Below are 20,724 nucleotides of genomic sequence, written 5' to 3' on the forward strand. Positions count from 1 at the left end.
GTGTCTCGTGTCCACTCAAAGCCCATACCCCATGTGTGGGCAGCTGGACAGAGCTGTGTACCACAGGCCGTCCCAACCCCGGTGCTGGGCTGCCTCGGCTCGGTCACTGCATGACGGCCCTCCCCTCCGCCCCCGCCCTGCAGTGTCCATGGGTGTGCCCTGCTCATGCGCTGTCACCCTCCCTGGCCCATCCTGCTCACTGTCACCCTTCCCAGCTCGCGTTCTGGTCTCCCAGCATCTCCCAGAGACCCACAGGAAACCTGGGCGACCTGTACTGCCAGATGACAACGGAATAGCTTTATTTCTAAAAGCAAACCTTCCCCAAGCTTGTGACAGGAAGCAGGGGTGGGGACACTTGGCCCGGGAGGCCAGCTCACACGGGCTCCATCTGCAGCTCCTCCCCATCCACGGACTCAATCTTGTGGAAGGCAGCATGGGAGCCGATGACCACCAGGGTGGCCCCTGCAGGGGAAGGCAGGTGATTCAGGGCCATGTCCCCTCCCCACTGCCCCCTCCCTCAGCCAGCCCCGTACTCACCCAGGACCCAGAAGACGGCCGAGCCCGCCCCTGCCAGCCAGAAGAAAGGAAAGGACACGCCTCCAGCCAGGGCGTACTGATGGGCCGGGGTCACCTCTCGGCCTGGGGAGAGGGGACACGGGCAGTCAGTCCCACTCTGCAGTGTCTCCTAGTGGCGCATGCCACCCTCGAACAACCTAGCATCACCAGTTCCAAGTTCCTCCAAGTCCCCATGTCGTCCCCCTGTCCCCTGTCCTTGCGTTCCTCAGCCCACAGCTTCAGGATCAGCCGGGAGGGCACTCCTGCCCCAGCCTGTGTGATCCACTGACTGCAAACCAGCGGAGCTGAGCCGCAGCTGGGCTTCCTCAGGGACCTTTCCACGCCCCTCCACCGCAGCCCACTGCCCTGCAGACCCCTGGAGGATTCCCGCCATATCTGTTATTTGCCCTGCTGCCTTTTCTCTCTCTCCACCCTGGGCACCGACTTCCCAATGCCCCTTGATAGTAGCTGGGAACCCCAAGAGGTGGTGGCGTCAGCTTCCCTCTCTCTGAGCAACCCAAAGGCCTTCCAGATCTGCGTCAGGGTGCCACCTGCTGTCCACTGTGGGTGCAGCAGAGGTTGGGGAGCCGGCTGGGGGTGAGCTGCCCCGCCCCTGCTCCGGCTTTGGGGAGCAGGGCCTAGTGGGGCGCAGGCTTGGAGGGAGTCAGGACACTCTGCAGAGCCTTCCCAGAACCCCCGGTTTTGTTACCAAAGAGCACGAGCTTGGACTGCAGCGTGCGCAGGTAGAGGATGTAGCAGGCGCCGAAGAAGACAGCCAGGGCCACCAGCAGCATGGGGGACGTCACCCTGCAGGGGAGGACACGGGGTGGGGCGGCGGTCACAGTGGCCCTGGGCACCAGAGGGGCGCCCCGCGCGGGGGACGGGAACTCACACGCAGTAGAGGATGAGGCCCAGGAACACAAACACGTAGTTGCTCTGGAAGTACTCCACATTGCGGACCAGGCGCTGGCAGAGCTCGCCCAGGTTGCGGGGCCGCGAGAAGCGGTGCTGGGCCACGAAGGCGCCCCAGGGCCGGATGGTGGCACGGCGCCGCTCCAGCCACTCCCGGCCAGCGCCCGCCGAAATCAGCTTGGGCAGCAGGGACCTGGAAGGTGGGGGGCCGGGTCAGTGCAGGCCGGGGGTCAGCACCCCAGGTTCCCCTAAAAGAGAGGAGAGAGGAAGGGGAGGGGAGGAAGAGTGGGGGAGGAGGGAGGGGAGGATGGGGAGAACTGAGGGGAGGACAGGAGGAGGAGGACGGGGAGGAGGAGGACGGGGAGGAGGAGGACGGGGGAAGAGGAGGACGGAGAGGAGGACGGGGGAGGAGGAGGACAGGAGGAGGAGGACGGGGAGGAGGAGGACGGGGAGGAGGAGGACGGGGGAAGAGGAGGACGGAGAGGAGGACGGGGGAGGAGGAGGACAGGAGGAGGAGGACGGGGGAAGAGGAGGACGGGGAGGAGGAGGACGGGGGAAGAGGAGGACGGGGAGGAGGACGGGGAGCACCGCACTGCAGCAGCCCACTCCGGGGTCCCGGGTCACACCAGGAGCCGTCGGGGGGCGGGAGGCGGAGCGACCCCCTGCCGCCCGAGGGAGCACGGGGCCGGGCCGGGTCCCCCCACACCTCCTCCCCGGGTCACAGCCGGCTCGCTCACGTGGCGCTCAGCCCTTCCGCCTCGGCATCCTTCTGCGGCTCCTTCTGGGCCGCCATGTCGGCGCCGGGGACGGTCGCGGCGCCGTCTGCAGCCCTGGGTCCCGACCCCGCCCGAACCAGGCCTCACCCCGGCCCAGCGACGTGGCCCCGAGGGGCGGAGCGCTGGGCGCACAGCACTGTGGGAGTTGTAGTCCAGCCGGCCACCGAGCGCGGGGCGCGGCCAGCATGGCGGGACCGCGTGCAGCATCTTGGGAGGTGTAGTTCCTTCCGAGGACGGGCGCCTCTGGCACGGTGGGAGTTGTAGTCTCCGAAGAGGGCTTGCGGGCGAGTACAGTGAGAAGGTGCGGAGCTACCCGTGGACTCTAGAAGATTAAAAAAAAGCCACCCAGGAGGATTGGATTAAACACTGGGCTTCGGGCCCAGATGTTCTGACTCAGCCGGTCTAGACTGTAGGCAATTAAATTTGCATTTCTAACAAGTTCCCTAGAGGAGGCGCTGGTCCCTGGGCTGCAGGTCGAGCACTGGGAATGCTGAAGATTTCTGTGCATTAACTGGGGAGGAGGCCCCTGTCCTTCTGAGCCCAAGCAGGGTGGGTATAACAATGGGAACAAGAAGGCTTTGGGTAGGACAGAAGGAGGTGGGGAGGGGAGGCCTATGGGTTTTAATATTTTACATTTGTCTCAGAGCAGACACACACACACGCACACACACTTAGCTGCCACCCACTCAACTCAGGTCTCCCACGTGGGCGTGGGGAACCCCATTACTGGAGCCTCAAATGCTGTGTCCCAGGCCGTACATCATCAGGGAGTTGCAGCCAGAACCCAACCAGACACTCCAACACAGGACGCACCTGTCATCACCGGGGCAGGGGTGGGGTGGGGAGTGTGGCCGGGGCAGGGGCACAATGGTTCAGTGGCTAAATACTCACTTTGTAGGCCCTGGGATCCTACATGGGCGCCAGTTTGTGTTCTGGCTGCTCCACTTCCCATCCAGCTCCCTGCCTGTGGCCTAGGAAAGCAGTAAAGGACAGCCCAAGGCCTTGGGACCCTGCACTGGCCTGGGAGACCCAGAGGAGGCTCCTGGCTCTTGGCTTCAGACAGGCTCAGCTCCAGCCATTGCGGCCATGTGGGGAGTGAGCCAACAGATGGAAGATCTTTCTGTGTCTCTTTTTCTCTCTGTAAATTTACCTTTCCAATAAAAATAAACATTTTTGTTTTCTTATTTTAAAAATAAACATATATTTTTAAAAAAAGATTTGAAATAACTACACAGAGAGAGATCTTCCACCTACTGACTCACTTCTCAGGAGGCTGCAATGACCAGGCCAAAACGGCAGGCTGAAGCCAGAAGCCAGGAACTCCATCAGGGTCCCCATGGGGATGGCATGAACCTAAATACCTGGGCTACGTTCCATGGTCTCCCCCAGGCTCCTTAGCAGGGAGCTGGATAGAGCAGCCAGGCCTGGAACCGGTGTCACAGGCGGTGACAGAGCTGGCTGGGCTGTGTGGACCTAGTCCCCTCCCTGAGCCTGCAGTGTGGCCCTTCTGGCAGTGGGGACCTTCTCCTTGGCTCTGGGTGATCCAGCCACACAGCACGCGTGTTGGAGCTGCTCGCTGCTCACTCGGTAAGTGGCACATCTGAGACGTTAAGGTCACGACCTCTGCAAATGGAGCCTCAAACTTGACAGTGGCCAGAGGGGCTGTGGCACCTCTAAGGCAGAGCTGGGTCCAGGACATGGGATTTCCACAGGGGCTTGGAGGGGGTCAGCCTCCCTCATGGCCTCGCCCTGGAGTGAACCTCAGGGAGACAGTCAAGGAGTCGGAGTGTTAAAGAGGGTGCATGGGGGCAGGGCCTTGGACATGTGTGGTGCCAGCATGTGGCGCTAAGACATAGGGTGGGGCTGTAGGAGGGGAGGGAATTTCCTTTTTTTTTTAAAAAAGATTTATTGATTTTTATTGCAAATTCAGATATGAGGAGAGAGAGAGAGAGAGAGAGAGAGAGAGAGAGAGAGAGGAAGAGCTTCTGTCCAATGATTCACTCCCTAAGTAACCACAACAGCCGGTGCTGAGCCAATCCAAAACCAGCAGCCAGGAGCCTCTTCTGGGTCTCCCACACGGGTGCAGGTTCCCAAGGCTTTGGGCCGTCCTCAACTGCTTTCCCAGGCCACAGGCAGGGAGCTGGATGGGAATTGGGGCTGCTGGGATTAGAACCGGCGCCCATATGGGATCCTGGCAAGTTTAAGGTGAGGATTTTAGTCCCTAGGCCACCACGCCGGACCCAGGAATTTCCTTTTTATGATATTTATTTCTTTGTTTGCACTGGACAAGTGGGGAGATGGAGAATTTCCATCCACTGGTTCACCCCTCCACACACACACGCACACACACACACACACACACTTGCAACCATCATTTTTGGTTTTACCTTGAGGCTGGTGGGAGGTGTTTCAGGGTAGTAGTTTTGGGATTGGGGGAGGCAGTACCTGTCTGAGCTGGCTGTAGGGCAATGGGCAGGGAGCTGGTGGGCAGTAGCTGCAGCATGCCCACCATGTCGCTGGGTAAAGCCACAGCTGCTCGGCTGCCCATCCAGCTTCCTGCCACTGCACTCCCTGCATGGTGGCAGTGAGTGTGCGGGTCTCTGCTGCTCTTGCAGACCCTGATGATGCTCCTGGCTTTAGCCCGGCCCAGCCATGGCTGCTGTGGGCCTTTCGGGAGTGAGCAGCAGCTGGAAGACCCCTGTGTCTGTCTATTAAGTACAGGAGCCTGTTCTGTGATGTAGCGAGTTAACAGCCAGGGCTGGCTTCCCTATGAGCACCGGTTCATGTCCTGGCTGCTCCATTTCCTGCCTGCTTGTGGCCTGGGAAAATAGCAAAGCATGGCCCAGGCTTTGGGGTCCTGCACCTGTGTGGGAGACCCAGAAGAAGCTCCTGGCTTCTGACACACCCAAGGTTACGGCCATTTTGGAGTGAACCAGTGGGTAGAAGTGGGCATGTATTTTATTGGAAAGGCAGATTAAATTTTATAGAGAGAAGGAAAGAAATATCTTCTGTCTGCTGGCTCACTCCCCAAGTAGCCACAACAGCCAGAATTGAGCCGGTCTGAAGCCAGGAGCCAGGAGCTTCTTTCGGGTCTCCCACATGGGTACAGGGTCCCAAGGCTTTGGGCTGTAGTCCATTGCTTTCTTAGGCCACAAGCAAGGAGCTGGATGGGAAGTGGAGCAGCTGGAACATGGACTGGTGCCCACATAGGATCCTGGAACTCGCAAGGTGAGGATTTAACCAATTCTGCTTTCGTGCAGGACCCTAATAAATAAGTCCTTTAAAAAATTTATTCTGTCTCCTTCACTCTGTAAACCTGCCTTTCCAATAAAAATGATTTTTAAGAAATTCAAATACAGAGGAAGGGTTCCTGTCATCCTTGGGCATTTGTGGTTCCTGTTCCACTTTAGGATGTCCTTGGGGCAGGTGGGGCACAGGAGGGGCACAGGAGGGAGCAGCGCGGGTGCATAGCAATAGGGCCAGCAGGGGGAGCCAGCGAGCAGCCACACTATGGCTATGGAGCCAGCAGGGGAGCCAGAGGGTAGGCACACTTCCGCTATGGAGCCAGCAGGGGGAGCCAGAGGGTAGGCACACTATGGCAAAACCTTGAAGAGCCTGGAAGAGGCTCTGACAGCGCCTCCCGCCCCACCCATCCCCACCATCCCACGCCCGCGCGCGTGTGTGTGTGTGTGTGTGATCAGAAGGCACAACCAGAACGTTCCTGGCTGCACCAGGCCTGAAGGCCTCAAGTTGGGAATAGCCCCAAAGGAGGGGTGGGCAGAGTGCACCACAGTCACCCCAGGGTGGGGTAGGGGGCTGTGCCTGGGGAGGAAGGGGCATGGCGGGCAGGGCCGGACACTTGGGCTGCAGCCACATGTGGTCCGTGGGAAGCTCCCATGCACTTGGTGCATTTGCTGGTCTCCCTGGGGAGCTCAAGCTCTCAGCTGGGGTCCTCGGCCCAGGTTCGTCCCCTCCTGGCTTTTGAACAGAACAGATGACTTCTGCTTTTTGTGCCTCTTGTACCAGGCGAGGCCCCAGTGGGACAGGCACCCCAAGGGGCAGGGCACAGTGTGGGAGTGGGTGCCTCCGTTCAGCAGCAAAATCATCACCATGACGTCACAGCCTTCCCAGCGTCCTAAATCTCCCTGCCTCTCCCCGTCTCCTCAGGCACTAGCAGGGAACTCGGACCGCGTCCCAGCCACTTCCGGACACCACGCACAGCACACGCGGCCTCTGTCCCCACTGATATATTTGTAGTTGACCAGGACCAGAGGTGGCATCGGCCAGGGGAGGGGGGAGGAGGGGGCATAAAAAAGAGCCCAGGGAGGAGGGAGGCGAGGAGAGGAGAGAAAACACACAGAAAAGAGGGGAGAGGCAGGGGTGGGGCGGGGAGAGAAGCCAGCCAGAGGGAAGAGACGGGAGATAACTGGAGGTGGGGGCCCAGCTGGGGCCACTGGGGAGAAAGGAGGGCCCCTGCCCACGAGTACAAAATGGGGGCTGGCGGGGGCCGCCCTGGGCTGGGGGCAAGGGGAGTCGGGCGACGTGGCGGGGCTGAGGTCAATAGTAGGTTTCTTTCTCCACCCAACCTGGAGAGAGAGAGAGAGAGAGAGAGTGTGAGAGCTGCCTCACGGGAGGGAGGGCAGCTCGCAGGGACGAAGGCTGGACGCGGGGGCGGGGGTAGGAGGGTGGGCTGCCCCTCACCCCCGGGGTTCCTGCGCAGGATCAGCTTGCGGATCTCATCGTAGACGAAGATGAGGAAGCTGTACGGGAAGGCACAGAACCACCAGCTGGGTCTGCAAGGGAGAGAGATGGCGCTAGCGTGAGCCCAGGGCTGGCGGGGCTGGAGGAGACCCCGGGCGGTGGGCAGCAGGGGCAGCCCTCCAGAACAGGAGCTGCAATGGGGACCCGAGAGAGCCGAGGCCAAGGGGGAGCTGCGAAGACCCTGTTCCCCAGAGGAGGCTCGCCGGGGGTCGGGGGACGGGGCTGACCCTGGCGTGGGGAGCCTGGGGCACCAGGAAACTCACTTGAGCGGGTACATGCGCAGGGCCACGTCCATGCCCGGGCAGTAAGACAGGAAGGCGGCAAGTGCCGTCTCTTCAAACAGCCCGAAGATGAGGATCTTGTTCCTGGAGATACAAGTAAGGAGGCACAGGGCTGGGTGCCCGGGCAGCCTCCCCACACCCCGCCCCCCTGCACCCCACAGCAACAGAGACACAGAGTGTGGGCCGGCTGGGTGGGCGGCCACGGCCACGCACGGGCAAGGAGACCTCAGCGGTAGATGGCCAGAGTGAGACAGCTGCACGGAGCGAGGTAAGGAGAGACCTAGGTTCCCCCACCCCTCCCCGCCAGGGCCTCGGGCAGGGCGTCCCAGGCTCACTTCATGCCCTGCTGGAAGACGGAGTTCCTACGGGTCTTGCAGATGATCAGGTCGGCCCACTGCACCACCACGATGCTCACGAAGAAGGCTGTGTGGCAGGTGAATTCCACCACCTTCCTTTGCTCGTATGTCTGCGGGAGCCGGCAGCAGGTTCAGGCACGGGGTCCCCAGGACACACACTGGGGAGGGTAAGGGTTGCACAGGATCCCCCTTCCCCCCCGGGGGTACAGATGCGGCTGAGTGTGGCCGGGGGAATGCCAGGCCACTGTGGGGAGTGGGAATTTGGGTGCAATGCCCAGCCACGGTTTGGACGCTGCCTCGCTCAGCCCGAGGGAGCCGCTGGCCTTGCCGCCCTGCTCACCCACTGCTGTCCGTAGCTGTCCTCCAGGTCGTTGACGGTGCGGTCATCCCAGTTCAGCCGGATGCCCACCAGGTTGCCCGGCAGGAAGCCATTTTCTGCCAGGATCACGAAGTAGGAGAAGAAGCCGCCCAGCGCCTGGATCATTCCTGAGGGAGGAAGGGGGTGCGGTAGAGGCTCAGGTGATGGGGGGCCGGGGAGGAAGCTGGGCCCTGCTCCTCACACCAGCACAGCTTCCTGGGGAGCCCTTCCCTCCCCCACCCCAAGTCAGGTCACTTGGAGGGAGCCTGGAGGAGGGCCTTGGCAGGGCCTGTGCACAGGGCCACAGCACAGACGGGGCGCTTTGCCCGCCCGGGCTGTCCCGCCTCAGCCCAGGGCGCAGCGGCTCACCGATCTGGCCGTAGGCCATGCTAATGAGCCGTTCATTCACCAGCTTGTCCGTGCGAGGGTTCCTGGGCTGCCGCTTCATGATGTCACTCTCAGCCGCCTCGTAGGCCAAGGAGATGGCGGGGACCTGGGCGGGACGGTGCGGGTGAGACGGACGCGGCAGAGCGGGGTCCCTCCCTCGCTTCCTCCTGGGTCCGGGGACTCACCATGTCGGTGCCCAGGTCGATGCAGAGGATGGTGATGGTGCCCAGTGGCAGTGGGATGTTGGCCATGATGAAGAGCAGGAAGGGGGTGATCTCGGGGATGTTGCTGGTCAGGGTGTAGGCGATGGATTTCTTCAGGTTGTCGAAGATGAGGCGGCCTGTGGGGGGTCGGGGGAAGCTCAGAGCCCGGGCTCCCTGCTGTGGCCTGGGAAAGCAGCAGAGGAGGGGCCTAGGGCTTGGGCCCCTGCACCCACGTGCAAGACCAGGGGTCCTGGGTGCTGGCCTCAGCTTGCCTATTGCATCCCTTTGGGGAGTGAACCTGCGTGAGGTGGCTGTGTAGAAGGGGCTCAACACGCATGTGTCCACCCGTGTGATGAGGCCCAGCATGAATTCAAGGTTGGGTGATCTCTGGGAGTGACAAGTTGGCAGGTACCAAGGATGGTGTCTTCCTTGACGGGGTTGGGTGGCTCACGAGTCGTGTGGGAATCCAGCATGGCCCCCAACACAGTCCTACTATCCTTGACACTTCCTTGGCCCTGGATCCCGGCACGGGGCGGGGCCTGCCCTTCTGCGTGGCCTCTCTCTCCAGACCCTGGCACTCTGCCTTTCCCTGACCCCAAGGGCTCCTGGGCCCCCTCCTCCGTGTCACCCCAAGGCAGCAGGAAGACAAGAACACCTGCTCATGCTCCCCCTGGGCCCTGCCTGGTCTCCAAGGTCACCCCGGCCACGCACCCTCTTCCACACCAGTGACAATGGAGGCAAAGTTGTCATCCAGCAGGATCATGTCGGCCGCCTGCTTGGAGACGTCGGAGCCGGCGATGCCCATGGCCACCCCGATGTCCGCCTTCTTCAGAGCCGGGGAGTCGTTCACGCCGTCCCCTGTGACTGCCACGATGGCTCCCTTAGAGGGGAGGACAGGGAAGCAAGGGTGACTCCTGGAGGCCACCTGGAGGCTGTGCCCCTTCAGCCCCACTCTTGGGGGACCCCTACGTGTTTCCTGGAGCACCCCATCAGCTCCACTCTCGGGGGCCCATGTGTCTCCCAGAGCCTCCCCCACCTGTCGCTGGCAGCCTTCCACAATGATGAGCTTCTGCTGCGGGGACGTGCGGGCGAAGACGATCTCGGTGTGGTTCTGCAGGATCTCGTCAATCTGCTCCGAGGTGAAGTCCTTGAGGTCGGTGCCGTGGATCACGCAGGCCTTGGCGTCCCTGCCAGGGGACACAGAGGAAGCAGCTAAGGTCAGCGTGTGTGAGGTGAGGGGGGTGATGTGTGGCCGGGTCCAGGATGGGACAGCCACGGGTCAGGGCCGGGACAGACAGGCCGGGGGACGGCTGTGGACGTAAAGGGTGGGAAAGCAGAGAATAAGGCGAGAGACAGAAGCAGACGTGGTGTGTGTGTGTGTGTGTGTGTGTGTGTGTGTGTGTGTGTGATGTATCCTGAGACAGGAATCGTCAGGGCTAAGGTTACAGAGAAGCTGGTGTGTGTGCGCGCGCGTGCACCAGGGGTGCGGGCATGGAGCTGGCAAGGAGCCCCACCCAGCCCACCAGGCAGGAGTCGGAATGAGCTGTGGAAGGTGCCAGCAAGCGTGGAGCGGCGTTGACAGCTCACCGGGGGTTGACCTGGCTCACAGGGATGTTGAGCCGGGCGGCGATGTCTTCTACAGTTTCGTTGCCCTCAGAGATGATGCCCACGCCCTTGGCGATGGCCTTGGCTGTGATGGGGTGATCGCCGGTGACCATGATGACCTGTGTGGGCGTTGGCTGTCAGGGTTGCCCCAGCGCCCCCCGCCCCGTCTTAGCCCTCACTGGGCCCTGCCTCCTCCGCACCCCCCGGGTCGCACCTTGATGCCTGCGCTACGGCACTTGCCCACGGCGTCGGGGACGGCTGCCCGGGGTGGGTCAATCATGGACATGAGGCCCACGAAGCAGAGGGTGTCCGTGGTGAAGTTTACGTCATCGCAGTCGAAGGCGAAGCCCTTGGGGAACTGCTCCTCAGGCAGGTAGTAGTGACAGAAGCCTGGGGGCCGGGAGGGGAGGCGGCATGAGGACCGCAGCCCCCTGGAAGCCAACCCCTGCACCCCCCAGCTCCCCCTGCGCTGCGCACCCAGCACACGCTCGCCCAGGCCGCCCAGCTCCAGGTAGGCGTTCTGGAAGGCCTCTTTCATCTCCTCGTCCAGCGGCTGCTCTTTGCCCTGCAGCAGGATGGTGGAGCAGCGGTCCAGGATGCGCTCGGGGGCGCCCTTCATCACCAGCAGATAGCGGTTGTCATTGGGGTCTTCAGTCTCATGGATGGAGAGCTGTGGGGGAGAATGCAGAGCGCTGGTCTGAGTCACCCAGGGTCCTGGAGTCCACTTGCTCCCCAGCTTTGGGGGACTGGGTGGGGTGCACTTCCACAGGGGTCCAGCAGAGGGCGCCATCCACACGGCTCTCCGGGAGAGGTCAGTCTGTGACAGATGGCCGCGTCACTCCCTGTGTCCCCCAGAGGCACCAGGCCTCACTCTGCCTTGGCCGCTGCTGCTGCTCACCCCACAGGGGACCTGTCGCAAAGTCGGTCAGTTGTTTCCGAAACACCAGGGGACAGTTCATGGAACGGTAAATTTAAAATAGTTTATTTTGGTGCAAAAAAAAAAAAAAAGTTGAAATCCATATAGTTTTCTCGTGCTTTTGCACAAGCTTTCTGGGAATCCCTTGTATGCAAGGATTTTTATTTATTTTTTTTGCGCCAAAATAATTCTATAATTCTACTTTCCAGGAAGTTTTTTTTTTTTTTTTTTTTAACTCTTTTCAGGACAGAGAAAGAAAGAGATGGAAAGATCTTCTGTTTCATTTCTTCGATGTTCACAACATCCAGGTTTAGCAGCCTAGAGCCCCACTCTGGTCCCCCTCGGGGGTGGCTGGGACCCAGGCACTCAAGCCGCCTGCCATCTCCCGGGACCTCCCGGGAGGGTGCTCATTAGCAGCAAAGCAGACTCGGAAGTGGAGCTGGGATTGAGCCCTGGCCCTCAGAGGTGCCGATGTCACACGCTGGCTACTCAGCAGCTCCTCTCTGTGTACCCCCGGGACCCCCCTTGCTCAGCTGATCCCTCTCCGCCCCCCGGGACTCCTGTGTCTTCCCTCCTGCTCCCCGTCCACCAGGGAGTCTTTCGAAAAGAGGGAATTGTGGAAGGGGGTGCAGCTACTTTGCAGACAGATCTGGTAGATTACCAAATACCAAGAGAAGGGCAAGCTCGTGCCACAGCACCCGCCCGCGGCCGCACTCCCCACGGAGCAGCGGCGTGGCCTTTAGGAAAGAACATGAACAGGAGTGAGTTCACACTTCACACCAACAGTGCCCGGGATGCGGACTCTGTCTCAGTAAAACCACTTCAAAAGAGGAGTATGAGGGCCAGTGTTGTGCGGCTGTGGGTCAAGTTGCTGCCTGATCCCCCCATTCAGGTCCTGGCTGCTACATTTCTGATCCAGCTCCTTGCCGTGGCAGAGTAGCGGAGGATGGCCCAGGGGCTGGACTCCCTGCCACTCATGTGCCTTACAAATAAATAAATCTTAAAAAAAAAAAAAAAGAGGCGAGTGACGCTCTGGTGCGTGTTCTGCGTGTCGTGCTTGGGCCCTCTCAGGGTCACAGCCAAGGCCCTCCCGAGCGTGGAGGCCTGGCACCCCTGCCCTGACCTCCCACTGCGTGGACTGCCTGGCGACCGGTCAGGGCAATCGGCCCACTCCTGGGCACACGCTGTGCCTGTCACCTGACGCCCCTCTTGTCACACCCGCTGGGCTCCCCTACTGCTGTCGCCACCTGCTGGCAGAGGGGAATCTCACATTCTTTAGTGGGCCTGCCTCCTCCCATCCCCTCTGACTGGGCATCCTCACCTCCCCCCCATTGCAGCTGGGAGCCCCCCGCCCCCCGCGATCTCACACCTGGTACTTGTTGGTGGAGTTGAAGGGGATCTCAGCCACCTTCTTGTTGCGCTCACGCATCAGCTTCACGGAGCCCGAGGACAGCTCGATGCACTTGAGCAGGGCGGACTCAGAGGCGTCACCGGCCACGTCCCTCTGTGGAGACAGGGGCTGTCAGGGTGGCGGCAGGAGATGGGAGAGGGGAGGCAGGTCAGAGGGTGGGGGACAGGGCCACACCTTGAGAACGGGGATGTTGTCCTGTCCACCCTTGAACACGGCCCGGTTGCAGAGTCCAGCGATGTGGGACAGCGCCACCCAGGTGTGCGAGCTCTTGTCAAAGGAAGTTCCTGGAGGAGGCAGGTGCGTGAGGCGTGAGCAGGGAGTGTCCCCTGGCCCAGCCCTGCCCCTTCTTGCTGCAGCGTCGCCCACCCCAACCAGGCTCACCTGACTGGTCCTCGGTGGTGTCGGCCTCGTGGATCTGGTTGTCAAACCACATGTGGGCAACGGTCATGCGGTTCTGGGTGAGGGTCCCTGTCTTGTCGGAGCAGATGGTGGAGGTGGAGCCCAGCGTCTCCACCGCCTCCAGGTTCTTCACCAGACAGTTCTTGCGGGCCATGCGCTTGGCGGTCAGTGTGAGGCACACCTGCAGGGCGCGAGAGAACAGGGGGGTCACCAGAAGCTCCAACGAGCCATCTGCCTGGTCCCCAAGACAGGAAGGAATTTCACCCAGCTGTGGCTACTTCGGGCTATTTCACTCCGAACCCCAGGCCAGACGTGTTCCAAACACACCTTCCAGAATGTTCCAATACCTCCCCGCCCCCACATCCACCCAGAGCAGAAAGGAGAAGCTGTGGCTCTCAGCACTGGAATGTTATAAACTAGTAAAACTTCACGGCTGCTCGCTCAGAAACACAAAGCCACTCAAGTAGACCCGAGATTAAGCCATGCAGTCCACAGAGCCAGCTGGAGCTGTCCTTCCTTGGGTGTTGGCGGCAGTGCTGTGCTTCATGGGGAGGGAACCTGTGTGCTGTGTTTTTTAACTGGATGTGTTCTCTGGGCTCTGCACCAAGGGCATGTTGATTCTGTGAGCCTCGTGCGACAGCCAGGAGGTGTTGGCCTGTCACATCTCCCAGCGTTTGCTAAGGGGTTGCTCTCTGTATCGACGCTGGGGTGAGGGGTGGGCAGGGGGACCTCCACGTTCCAGCCCCTCCTGCTTCCACATCTGGAAGGCTCAGAGTGGCCCTGGCCTCAAACATTGCATTCCGGGCCCCAGTGCCTCCTCCCTCAGACCCCAGTCCTGCTCCCCGCGACCCAGGGGCCCAGCCTCACCGTGACAGTGGCCAGCAGCCCCTCTGGGACATTGGCCACAATGATGCCGATGAGGAAGATGACCGCCTCGAGCCAGGTGTAGCCGAGGATGAGGGAGAGGATGAAGAAGGAGACGCCGAGGAAGACGGCCACGCCAGTGATGAGCTGGATGAAGTGTTCAATCTCGATGGCGATGGGCGTCTTGCCCACCTCCAGGCCGGAAGCCAGGGTGGCGATGCGGCCCATGACGGTGCGGTCCCCAGTGGCCACCACGACGCCCCGGGCAGTGCCTGGAGGGCCAGAGGGGCAGGGCTGAGGCATAAGGTGTGGCCCTACCCCAGGTCTGCCCCCAGGCCGGCCCCGCCCCAGGCCCACCCTCACACCTTCCACACAGTTGGTGGAGAAGAAAGTGATGTTACGTGTCTCCAGGGGGTTGTCGTGGGTGCAGTCGGGAGAGCGGGTCTGGGGCTCGGACTCGCCGGTCAGCGAGGAGTTGTCCACCTGTGGGAAGGAGGGACGAGAGCTCAGGCCGGGGGCTGCGCTCGGGGCAGGATCTGTGCAGGATCAGGGAGGTGTGGGAGCCAGTGGGTGGGTGGCGTCTGGGAGGCCCCAGGCCCTAACCCTAACCCTTACCTTGCAGCCATGGGCCGAGATGATGCGCAGGTCGGCGGGGACTCGGTCTCCACCCTTGATCTCCACCAGGTCCCCGACCACCACCTCCTCGGCGTTGACCTGCATCTTCTCGCCTTCCCGAATCACCAAGGCTTGCTGTTGATGGAGACAAGAGGAGTCAGCACAGGACACCCTTTTCCTGGGACTCCTGTCCTGGGCCCTCTTCCCTGCCAGCCCTCACCTGCGGCACCATGTTCTTGAAGGACTCCATGATCTTGGAACTCTTGGCCTCTTGGTAGTAGGAGAAGCAGCCGGTGATGATGACCACGGCGGCCAGCACGATGCCCAGGTACAGCTGCGGGGACATGGGGGCGGGGTCACGGCTGCCCAGAGCCCGCCCCCTGGGCACTGCAGGGTCTGTGTGTCCATCTCTGTCCAAGCTTGTCCTTCTGCTTGGGCCACTGCACCTGTGTGCTGTGTGTGTGTGCGCCTGCCTGCACTGAAGACTGGTCGTCCGCCCCGTCTGTCCATCAGTGCCTATCCGAGACTCTGCTCGCTGAGTCCCACACCCAGGGGATGGCTTAGATTTGGGCAACTGGGTCTGAATGGGACTGGGGTCTGTCTGCTCAGGTGTCAGCTTCCGGAACGCTGTGTGTGCATGTATGGCTGGTCACCAGACCACGCCAGTGGCTCTGTGTGTGTGCCAACGTCCCTGTGTCCGCTCATCTGTCTGACTTTGTGCCTGCACACAGTGGCCAGCTTTGAATCCAGATCCCAATGTGGCTGCCTGGGGTGGCTCAAGGTGTGTGTGTGTGTGTGTGTGTGTGTTCTCCACAGAGCCACTGCTCAGGGCTGTTTACAGCAGGGAGTCCTGCGTGTGTCCCTTTGGGAAGCGGGGTAGATGGGTCTGGCCCCGGGTCAGAAGCACGCTTGCCCTGTCTATCACACCCTGACCACCTGCTTGGGTCTGTCCCAAGGCCACTGAGGCCATGGGGACACAGCACAGAGTGCCAGCTCACAGCCCAGCTGGGTGACTTGGGACAAGCTGAACCGTGATGTTCTCGGCTTGTATATGGTTAGGGCTCCTGGTACGGCAAAGGTGAGAGCAGAAAGAGCTGGCCAGTGGGAGTGTGACAGATGGGGGATGTGGGCGAAGCAGGGGCTAGCCCAGGGCGGGACAGGGTGAGGGACGCACGTTGTCACCAGAGGGGTCGTCCTCTGTGCCCGCCTGGATGCCGTAGGCCAGGAAGCAGAGGATGGCCCCGATCCACAGCAGGATGGAGAAGCCCCCGAAGAGCTGTCGGCAGAACTTGACCCACTCCGGGGTGGTTGGGGGTGGGGTGAGTGCGTTGGGCCCGTCCCGGGCCAAGATCTCCTGGGCTTTGCTGTGGGTCAGACCCTGGGGCAAAGGATAAGCAGCAAACCATCCCTGAGCAGTCTGGGAATGCCGGCTCCAGCCCCGGCCCCTCCTCTGTCACACCCAGGGGTCCAGCCCCTCCTCCCTCACACCCAGGGGTCCAACCCCAGCCCCTCCTCCGTCACACCCAGGGGTCCAGTCCCTCCTCCCTCACACCCAGGGGTCCAGCCCCTCCACCCTCACACCCAGGGGTCCAGTCCCTCCTCCCTCACACCCAGGGGTCCAGCCCCTCCTCCCTCACACCCAGGGGTCCAGCCAGGCTCTCCTCCCTCACACCCGGGGGTCCCGTCCAGCCCCGCCTCCCTCACACCCAGGGGTCCAGCCCCTCCTCCCTCACACCCGGGGGTCCCGCCCAGCCCCTTCTCCTTCCCTTCTCCCGGCTTGGGCCGCACCTGAACGCAGTCAGTGTTGTATTTCCGACACACTTCTTCCACCGACATCTTGTGCTCTGTCTGAAGAACAGGAGTGGGGCCGGGGGTGAGTGCAGTCCCAGGGCCAGCTCTTGGGGTGCAGGGGAAGGGGTGGGGGCAGGCAGTGAGGCTTACCATAGCCACCTCCTTCTTGAGGTCGTCCAGGTCACGGCGCTCCTTGCCCTTGCTCTTCTTGGGCGAGCCCTTGTCATCTTTCTTGTCCTGCGAGGTGGCGACACGGTAGCTGTCAGAGCCACCAGACTGCGGGCGAGAAGGGGTTCCAAGGCGACACGGCCCTGCGTGCCCCAGCACCCGCCCCTGCGTGCCCCAGCACCCGCCCCAGGCTCCGTGTCTTTCTGTCTCCACTCCTGTCCCTCCCTGGGCCTGTCACTCTGGCATGTCTGTCTTGTTGTCTGCCTGCTTCTCTCTCTCTCCTTTCGATGTGTCTGTTCAGGTCTGTGTGTCTGTCTCTTATTGTGGCTTTGGTTTTTTTAGAACTGTACTAATCAATGGAATTTACTGGAAAGACGTCTGATTCATTGGCTCTGAAGGCAGGAGGCGGGGCGTCCCCCGTGGGTGGCAGGGACCTAGGTTTTTAGGCTACCAGTGCCTGCTGCCTCCAGGGGTGTGTGTCAGCACGGAGCTGGCATCACAGGCAGAGCCTGGTCTTACACCCAGGCCCTCTGACCTCTGATAGGGCACACAGGGGACCCAAGTGACATTTTTATGGCCGGGTCAAATGCCACTTTCATTTCCTAGTTTATCTCTCTGCATCTCCCTCTTTTCCTCCATATCTCTGTGTCTTCAATTCTCTCTCTCGTGAGTTCATTGTCTGCCTTTCCCCACTTCTCTCGGGTCTCTGGGTCTAGTACCGTGTCTGTCTCGGCTGCCCCACCCCCATCCCTGACCTAGCTGCTGTCTAGCCTCCCCACCCCTAGCTTTAGGGAGTCGATGTCTCCTGGGGTCTCAGGCTTTCGCCCACCACCTCCCTCCCTCTCTGATGAGTCTCTCTGTCTCCTGGGGTGCCCCCCCTCCAGTATCTCCTGTTCTTCGAGCTCCCTAGACGCTCCCTCCCGCTGTCCTCATCCTGGCTCTTCTCCTGGGCCACTCTTCAATGCCTTGACTGTTTCAGAAAATTCAACAAATCTTGGGGGTCCCTACAGGTCTGGCAAAAAAGGGAACAGAGAAGGCATCCCAGGTGTGTGTGGGTCACAGCTAGACATGGCTGGGGGTTGGGGGCAGGATGGCTACCACGTGCAGGGAGGGTCACGGGGATGGCCACGGATGGCCTTGAGCAGGGACGGACATGGCTGGGTGGGCTTTGTGGTGCAGAAGATCAAGTCTGAAGCCCTGAGTCCGGCTTGTCCTAGGCGTGGTATTGCACGGGAGCAGGCAGGACTGGGCTGGTGGGAGGGGTGAGGTAGGGCAATTGCAGAAGGCAGCAATAGATCCCACAGGCCCAGGGCCAAGCTGGGACGGGAGGCTCAGCGTTAATCTCCTGGTGACCTTGCCAAGGCCTGAGCTGCCTGCTGTCTGCTCGTGCCTGAGACACAATCTGGGGGTTCAGGGAGGAGCTGCAGCCTGCAGGCCTGGGAGCCGCAAGCAGGGGTGCAGGGGGGAGGGAAGCTTGGCAGTGGGCCAGCCCTGCAGCAGCGCTGCGCTTCCTGCAGCCCCGTGGCCTCTGCAGAGGGGCGGACGTGGGGACGAAGACACGGGGTCTAGGGAGGCAGAAAGACTGGGGGGTGTTGGCAGGAGTGGGGGACAAAACATGCTGACTGTCCCTGAAGCTGTGTGGAATGCTGGGAGCTGGTACCTGCGTGCCTGGCGGGACTTGGGTCAGAAGGGGGAGGTGCTGGATGCCTGGGGGCCCAGATGTATGAGTCTGAGGGTACCCCTCTTTCTGCAGGGGCTCTGGGCTGCCCGTCATGACCAGCTTCTGCCTGCCAGAGGGCAGCCCAGTCTTCCCCAGCCAAGGCAGGAGACCCAGATGGACGTGCAGTGGGGGGCAGGCAGTGCTGCGGGGGCACGCCTGCACCCGTCACTCCGTGGCTGCCCCTGCAGCTCTGGACGCTGCGTGCTGTCTGTACGCCCACCCCTGCCCTTCACCTGCAGCACTTAGGCCACCCCCACCCCAGGGTCCCTGAGCGTCTTTCCCTCTGTCCCCTGCCCCAGCCAACTAACTGGTCCTTTCCAGAGAGCCAGTGTCCTTCCGAGCACGTCAGCCTCGGGTTCCTGTCTTGTCTCCCTCAAGGTCCCCCCACAGCCTATCTCATCCAGGGCTCCTCACCTCCCTTTCTGTCTCTATTTCCATCTCCCAGTCTCTCTCTCCATGTGTGTCTCTCTGTCCATCTCTGTGTCTCTGTCTCTCTCCATCTCTCCCCATCTGTCTGTCTGTCTCTCGGTGTGTCTGTCTTTGTCTGGCTCTCTGTCCCTCCTCTCCATTTCTGTCTCTCCATGTGTCTGTCTCTTCCTCGCACATTTCACTTCCCCATCGGCCTCCATCCTCTCCCCGAATCTCCCCACGCTCCTCCTTCCACTTACCTGAAAGCCAGCATCACCTCCGGGGCTCCCCATCCCCCTTCACTCACCCCAACATTAAGAGCTGCAGTCCCACCCCCACCTCCATCCCCGAGGGCCCTCACCCTCCTTCCGCCATCTTCTTCCCCATCCCCCCTCAAGAGACTCAGCCACCCCGACCTTCTCCTCTCATTGTACCCCTCCTCCTCCTCCCCAGGCCCCTTTTCTCCAAGACCCCGCCCCAGACACACAGGGAGGAGTCCAGGGCTGCAGCGGGGAGCAGGTGTTCAGCCAGGGAAGGAGGCGGCATCTGCGGGAGAGACTCACAGACAAGGACACGCGGACACAGAGGCAAGGGCAGAGCGAGGCACGCACACGCGCTCCACGCACACTCACACCAGGGCGCCCTTTCCCTGCTGCTGGGACCCCTGGCGCGCCCCTGGGCAGAACGCACACGCCCCGCAGTGTTCCCCCATCCCCCCCCACCAATCTGGGTCTGGAAGGAGAAAGAGGTCATCTGTCGTTCATCCCACAGTCCGATCGTCCTCACCGGGCCAAGGTGGGCCCAGCACACGCAGACACAAGCCGGACCTACAGACCCCCGGGGACCCCTCTGCTGCGGGCACACGCACACGCAGCCGCTCCCGCAAGGTCAGCAGAGACGCCTCCGCAGTCCCTGCCCTTGGGGCCGCACCAGCTGCACCACAGACCCGCCGGGTGCAGGGCTCCCGCACACCCCTGTCCCCCGCGCCCCAGCATCACCGGGCCCTCAGTGTCCCCCACGCGCAGCAGCCCAGGCCCGGCCCTGGCACCTACCCCCATGGTGGCGGCTCCGTGGACACGGGGGCGGGCGGGCGGGCGGGAGCCTCAGGGCGGGCTGGGGCGCGGGCTGGGCTGGGGGCTTCGGCAGCGCCCGCGCCTCGGTCGCAGCGCGTCCGTCCGTCGGTAGATCCCACCGCGCAGAGGCTGCAGCGCCCGCCGCCTCCGCCTCCTCATATGCCCGCGCCCGCGGGGGGGAGCGCCGCCGGCCAATCGGGACGGCCGTCGCGCTGACGGACAGCTCGCGACCCCGCCCCCGGTACTGCAGCTGTCCTCCCCATCCCCCGCACCCCCCACCCCAGTCTCCGCAAAGTGGCGGTGTCGCCGAGAAGGGGGGAGCTCTGAGTGTGTGTGGGGGGGGCGGAGGGGTGGAGACCAGGGAGTCCCCTCGCAATGGGGGACCTGGAGACCCTCTCGTTGTGGGGTGCATCTGCCTCTGGGGAAGGGAGACCCCCGTCACCCCCACCCCCTGCCTTCAGCACCGCAGCAGCGTGTGCACCAAGGAGAGGGGCGCGGCGAGCGCCGTGGGGGCGGAGGGGGCAGGGAGGGGGAAGCCCCGTGCGCCGCCGCAGTAAGATAGGGTCTGTGAACACCCCACTCTGCAGTGCGGGGGTCCACGAGACGTGTTTAGGGGGTCTTCAGAAGGAAGGAAGGCAAGACACACAGGAGGAGAGAGCCAGGAAGGCTCCGGGGGCGGCTTTGGAGGGTTGCGGCAGAGGGGACCAGCCCTGCGGTCTCAGACACCTCCCTGCGGCTGAGCTGCACAGGAAACCAGCAAGCAGGCACTGCAGCAGGGACCCAGCCCACGCCGGCCTGCACCCTCAGGGCCACAGACACTCACACTCCCAGGAGTGAGACAATCCCCGGAGCACACACCTTGCATACGCCCATCAGATGTACACCTGGCACACCCCTGCCCCTATCTCCCTCAGCGCTTGAGAGCAGACAGCCAGGGGCCCACACGCGGCCACCACCAGACACCCACACGAGCCCTTGCAGATGCTGTTCTCTGATTGCGGACGCGCGCGCACACACACACACACACACACACACACACACACACACACACACACACACACACTGTCCTGGAATGCCTGGGCAACAGCAGAGACTCACAATGCAGGACTGCCAAATCCTTGCTCTCTGGGAGTGACAGGCCAAAAAAAAAAAAAAAAAAGGGGGG

General features: G+C 62.0%; 2 protein-coding genes across 3 annotated transcripts; both read right to left on the bottom strand.

Annotated features, from left to right (window-relative positions):
- Nucleotides 1-275: 275 nt before the first annotated feature.
- RABAC1 (Rab acceptor 1) lies at nt 276-2,342 on the bottom strand. Its single transcript, XM_040976223.1, has 5 exons — nt 2,205-2,342; nt 1,448-1,660; nt 1,265-1,362; nt 538-639; nt 276-462 (listed from the first exon to the last, which is right to left on the bottom strand). Exons 1-5 carry the CDS (start codon nt 2,258-2,260, stop codon nt 374-376), a joined length of 558 nt encoding a protein of 185 aa, XP_040832157.1. The 5' UTR covers nt 2,261-2,342; the 3' UTR covers nt 276-373.
- Nucleotides 2,343-6,499: 4,157 nt separating this feature from the next.
- Nucleotides 6,500-19,714, bottom strand: ATP1A3 (ATPase Na+/K+ transporting subunit alpha 3). Of its 2 annotated transcripts, none has more exons than XM_040976164.1 (23): nt 19,539-19,714; nt 16,341-16,427; nt 16,188-16,247; nt 15,574-15,777; nt 14,620-14,733; nt 14,400-14,534; nt 14,150-14,267; nt 13,788-14,056; nt 12,903-13,101; nt 12,696-12,805; nt 12,480-12,614; nt 10,672-10,864; nt 10,409-10,584; nt 10,177-10,313; nt 9,626-9,776; nt 9,301-9,469; nt 8,572-8,726; nt 8,369-8,492; nt 7,982-8,127; nt 7,621-7,751; nt 7,268-7,369; nt 6,945-7,036; nt 6,500-6,829 (listed from the first exon to the last, which is right to left on the bottom strand). In XM_040976164.1, exons 1-23 carry the CDS (start codon nt 19,542-19,544, stop codon nt 6,801-6,803), a joined length of 3,042 nt encoding a protein of 1,013 aa, XP_040832098.1. In that variant the 5' UTR covers nt 19,545-19,714; the 3' UTR covers nt 6,500-6,800. The 2 variants fall into 2 exon arrangements, with proteins under 2 accessions (XP_040832098.1, XP_040832097.1); XM_040976163.1 differs by having other exon boundaries at nt 16,341-16,466; nt 19,539-19,690.
- Nucleotides 19,715-20,724: the final 1,010 nt, after the last annotated feature.

Source organism: Ochotona curzoniae, unplaced genomic scaffold, assembly GCF_017591425.1.
Source record: "Ochotona curzoniae isolate NIBS_2020 unplaced genomic scaffold, NIBS_Ocur_1.0 contig_2699, whole genome shotgun sequence".
Taxonomy (NCBI): domain Eukaryota; kingdom Metazoa; phylum Chordata; class Mammalia; order Lagomorpha; family Ochotonidae; genus Ochotona; species Ochotona curzoniae.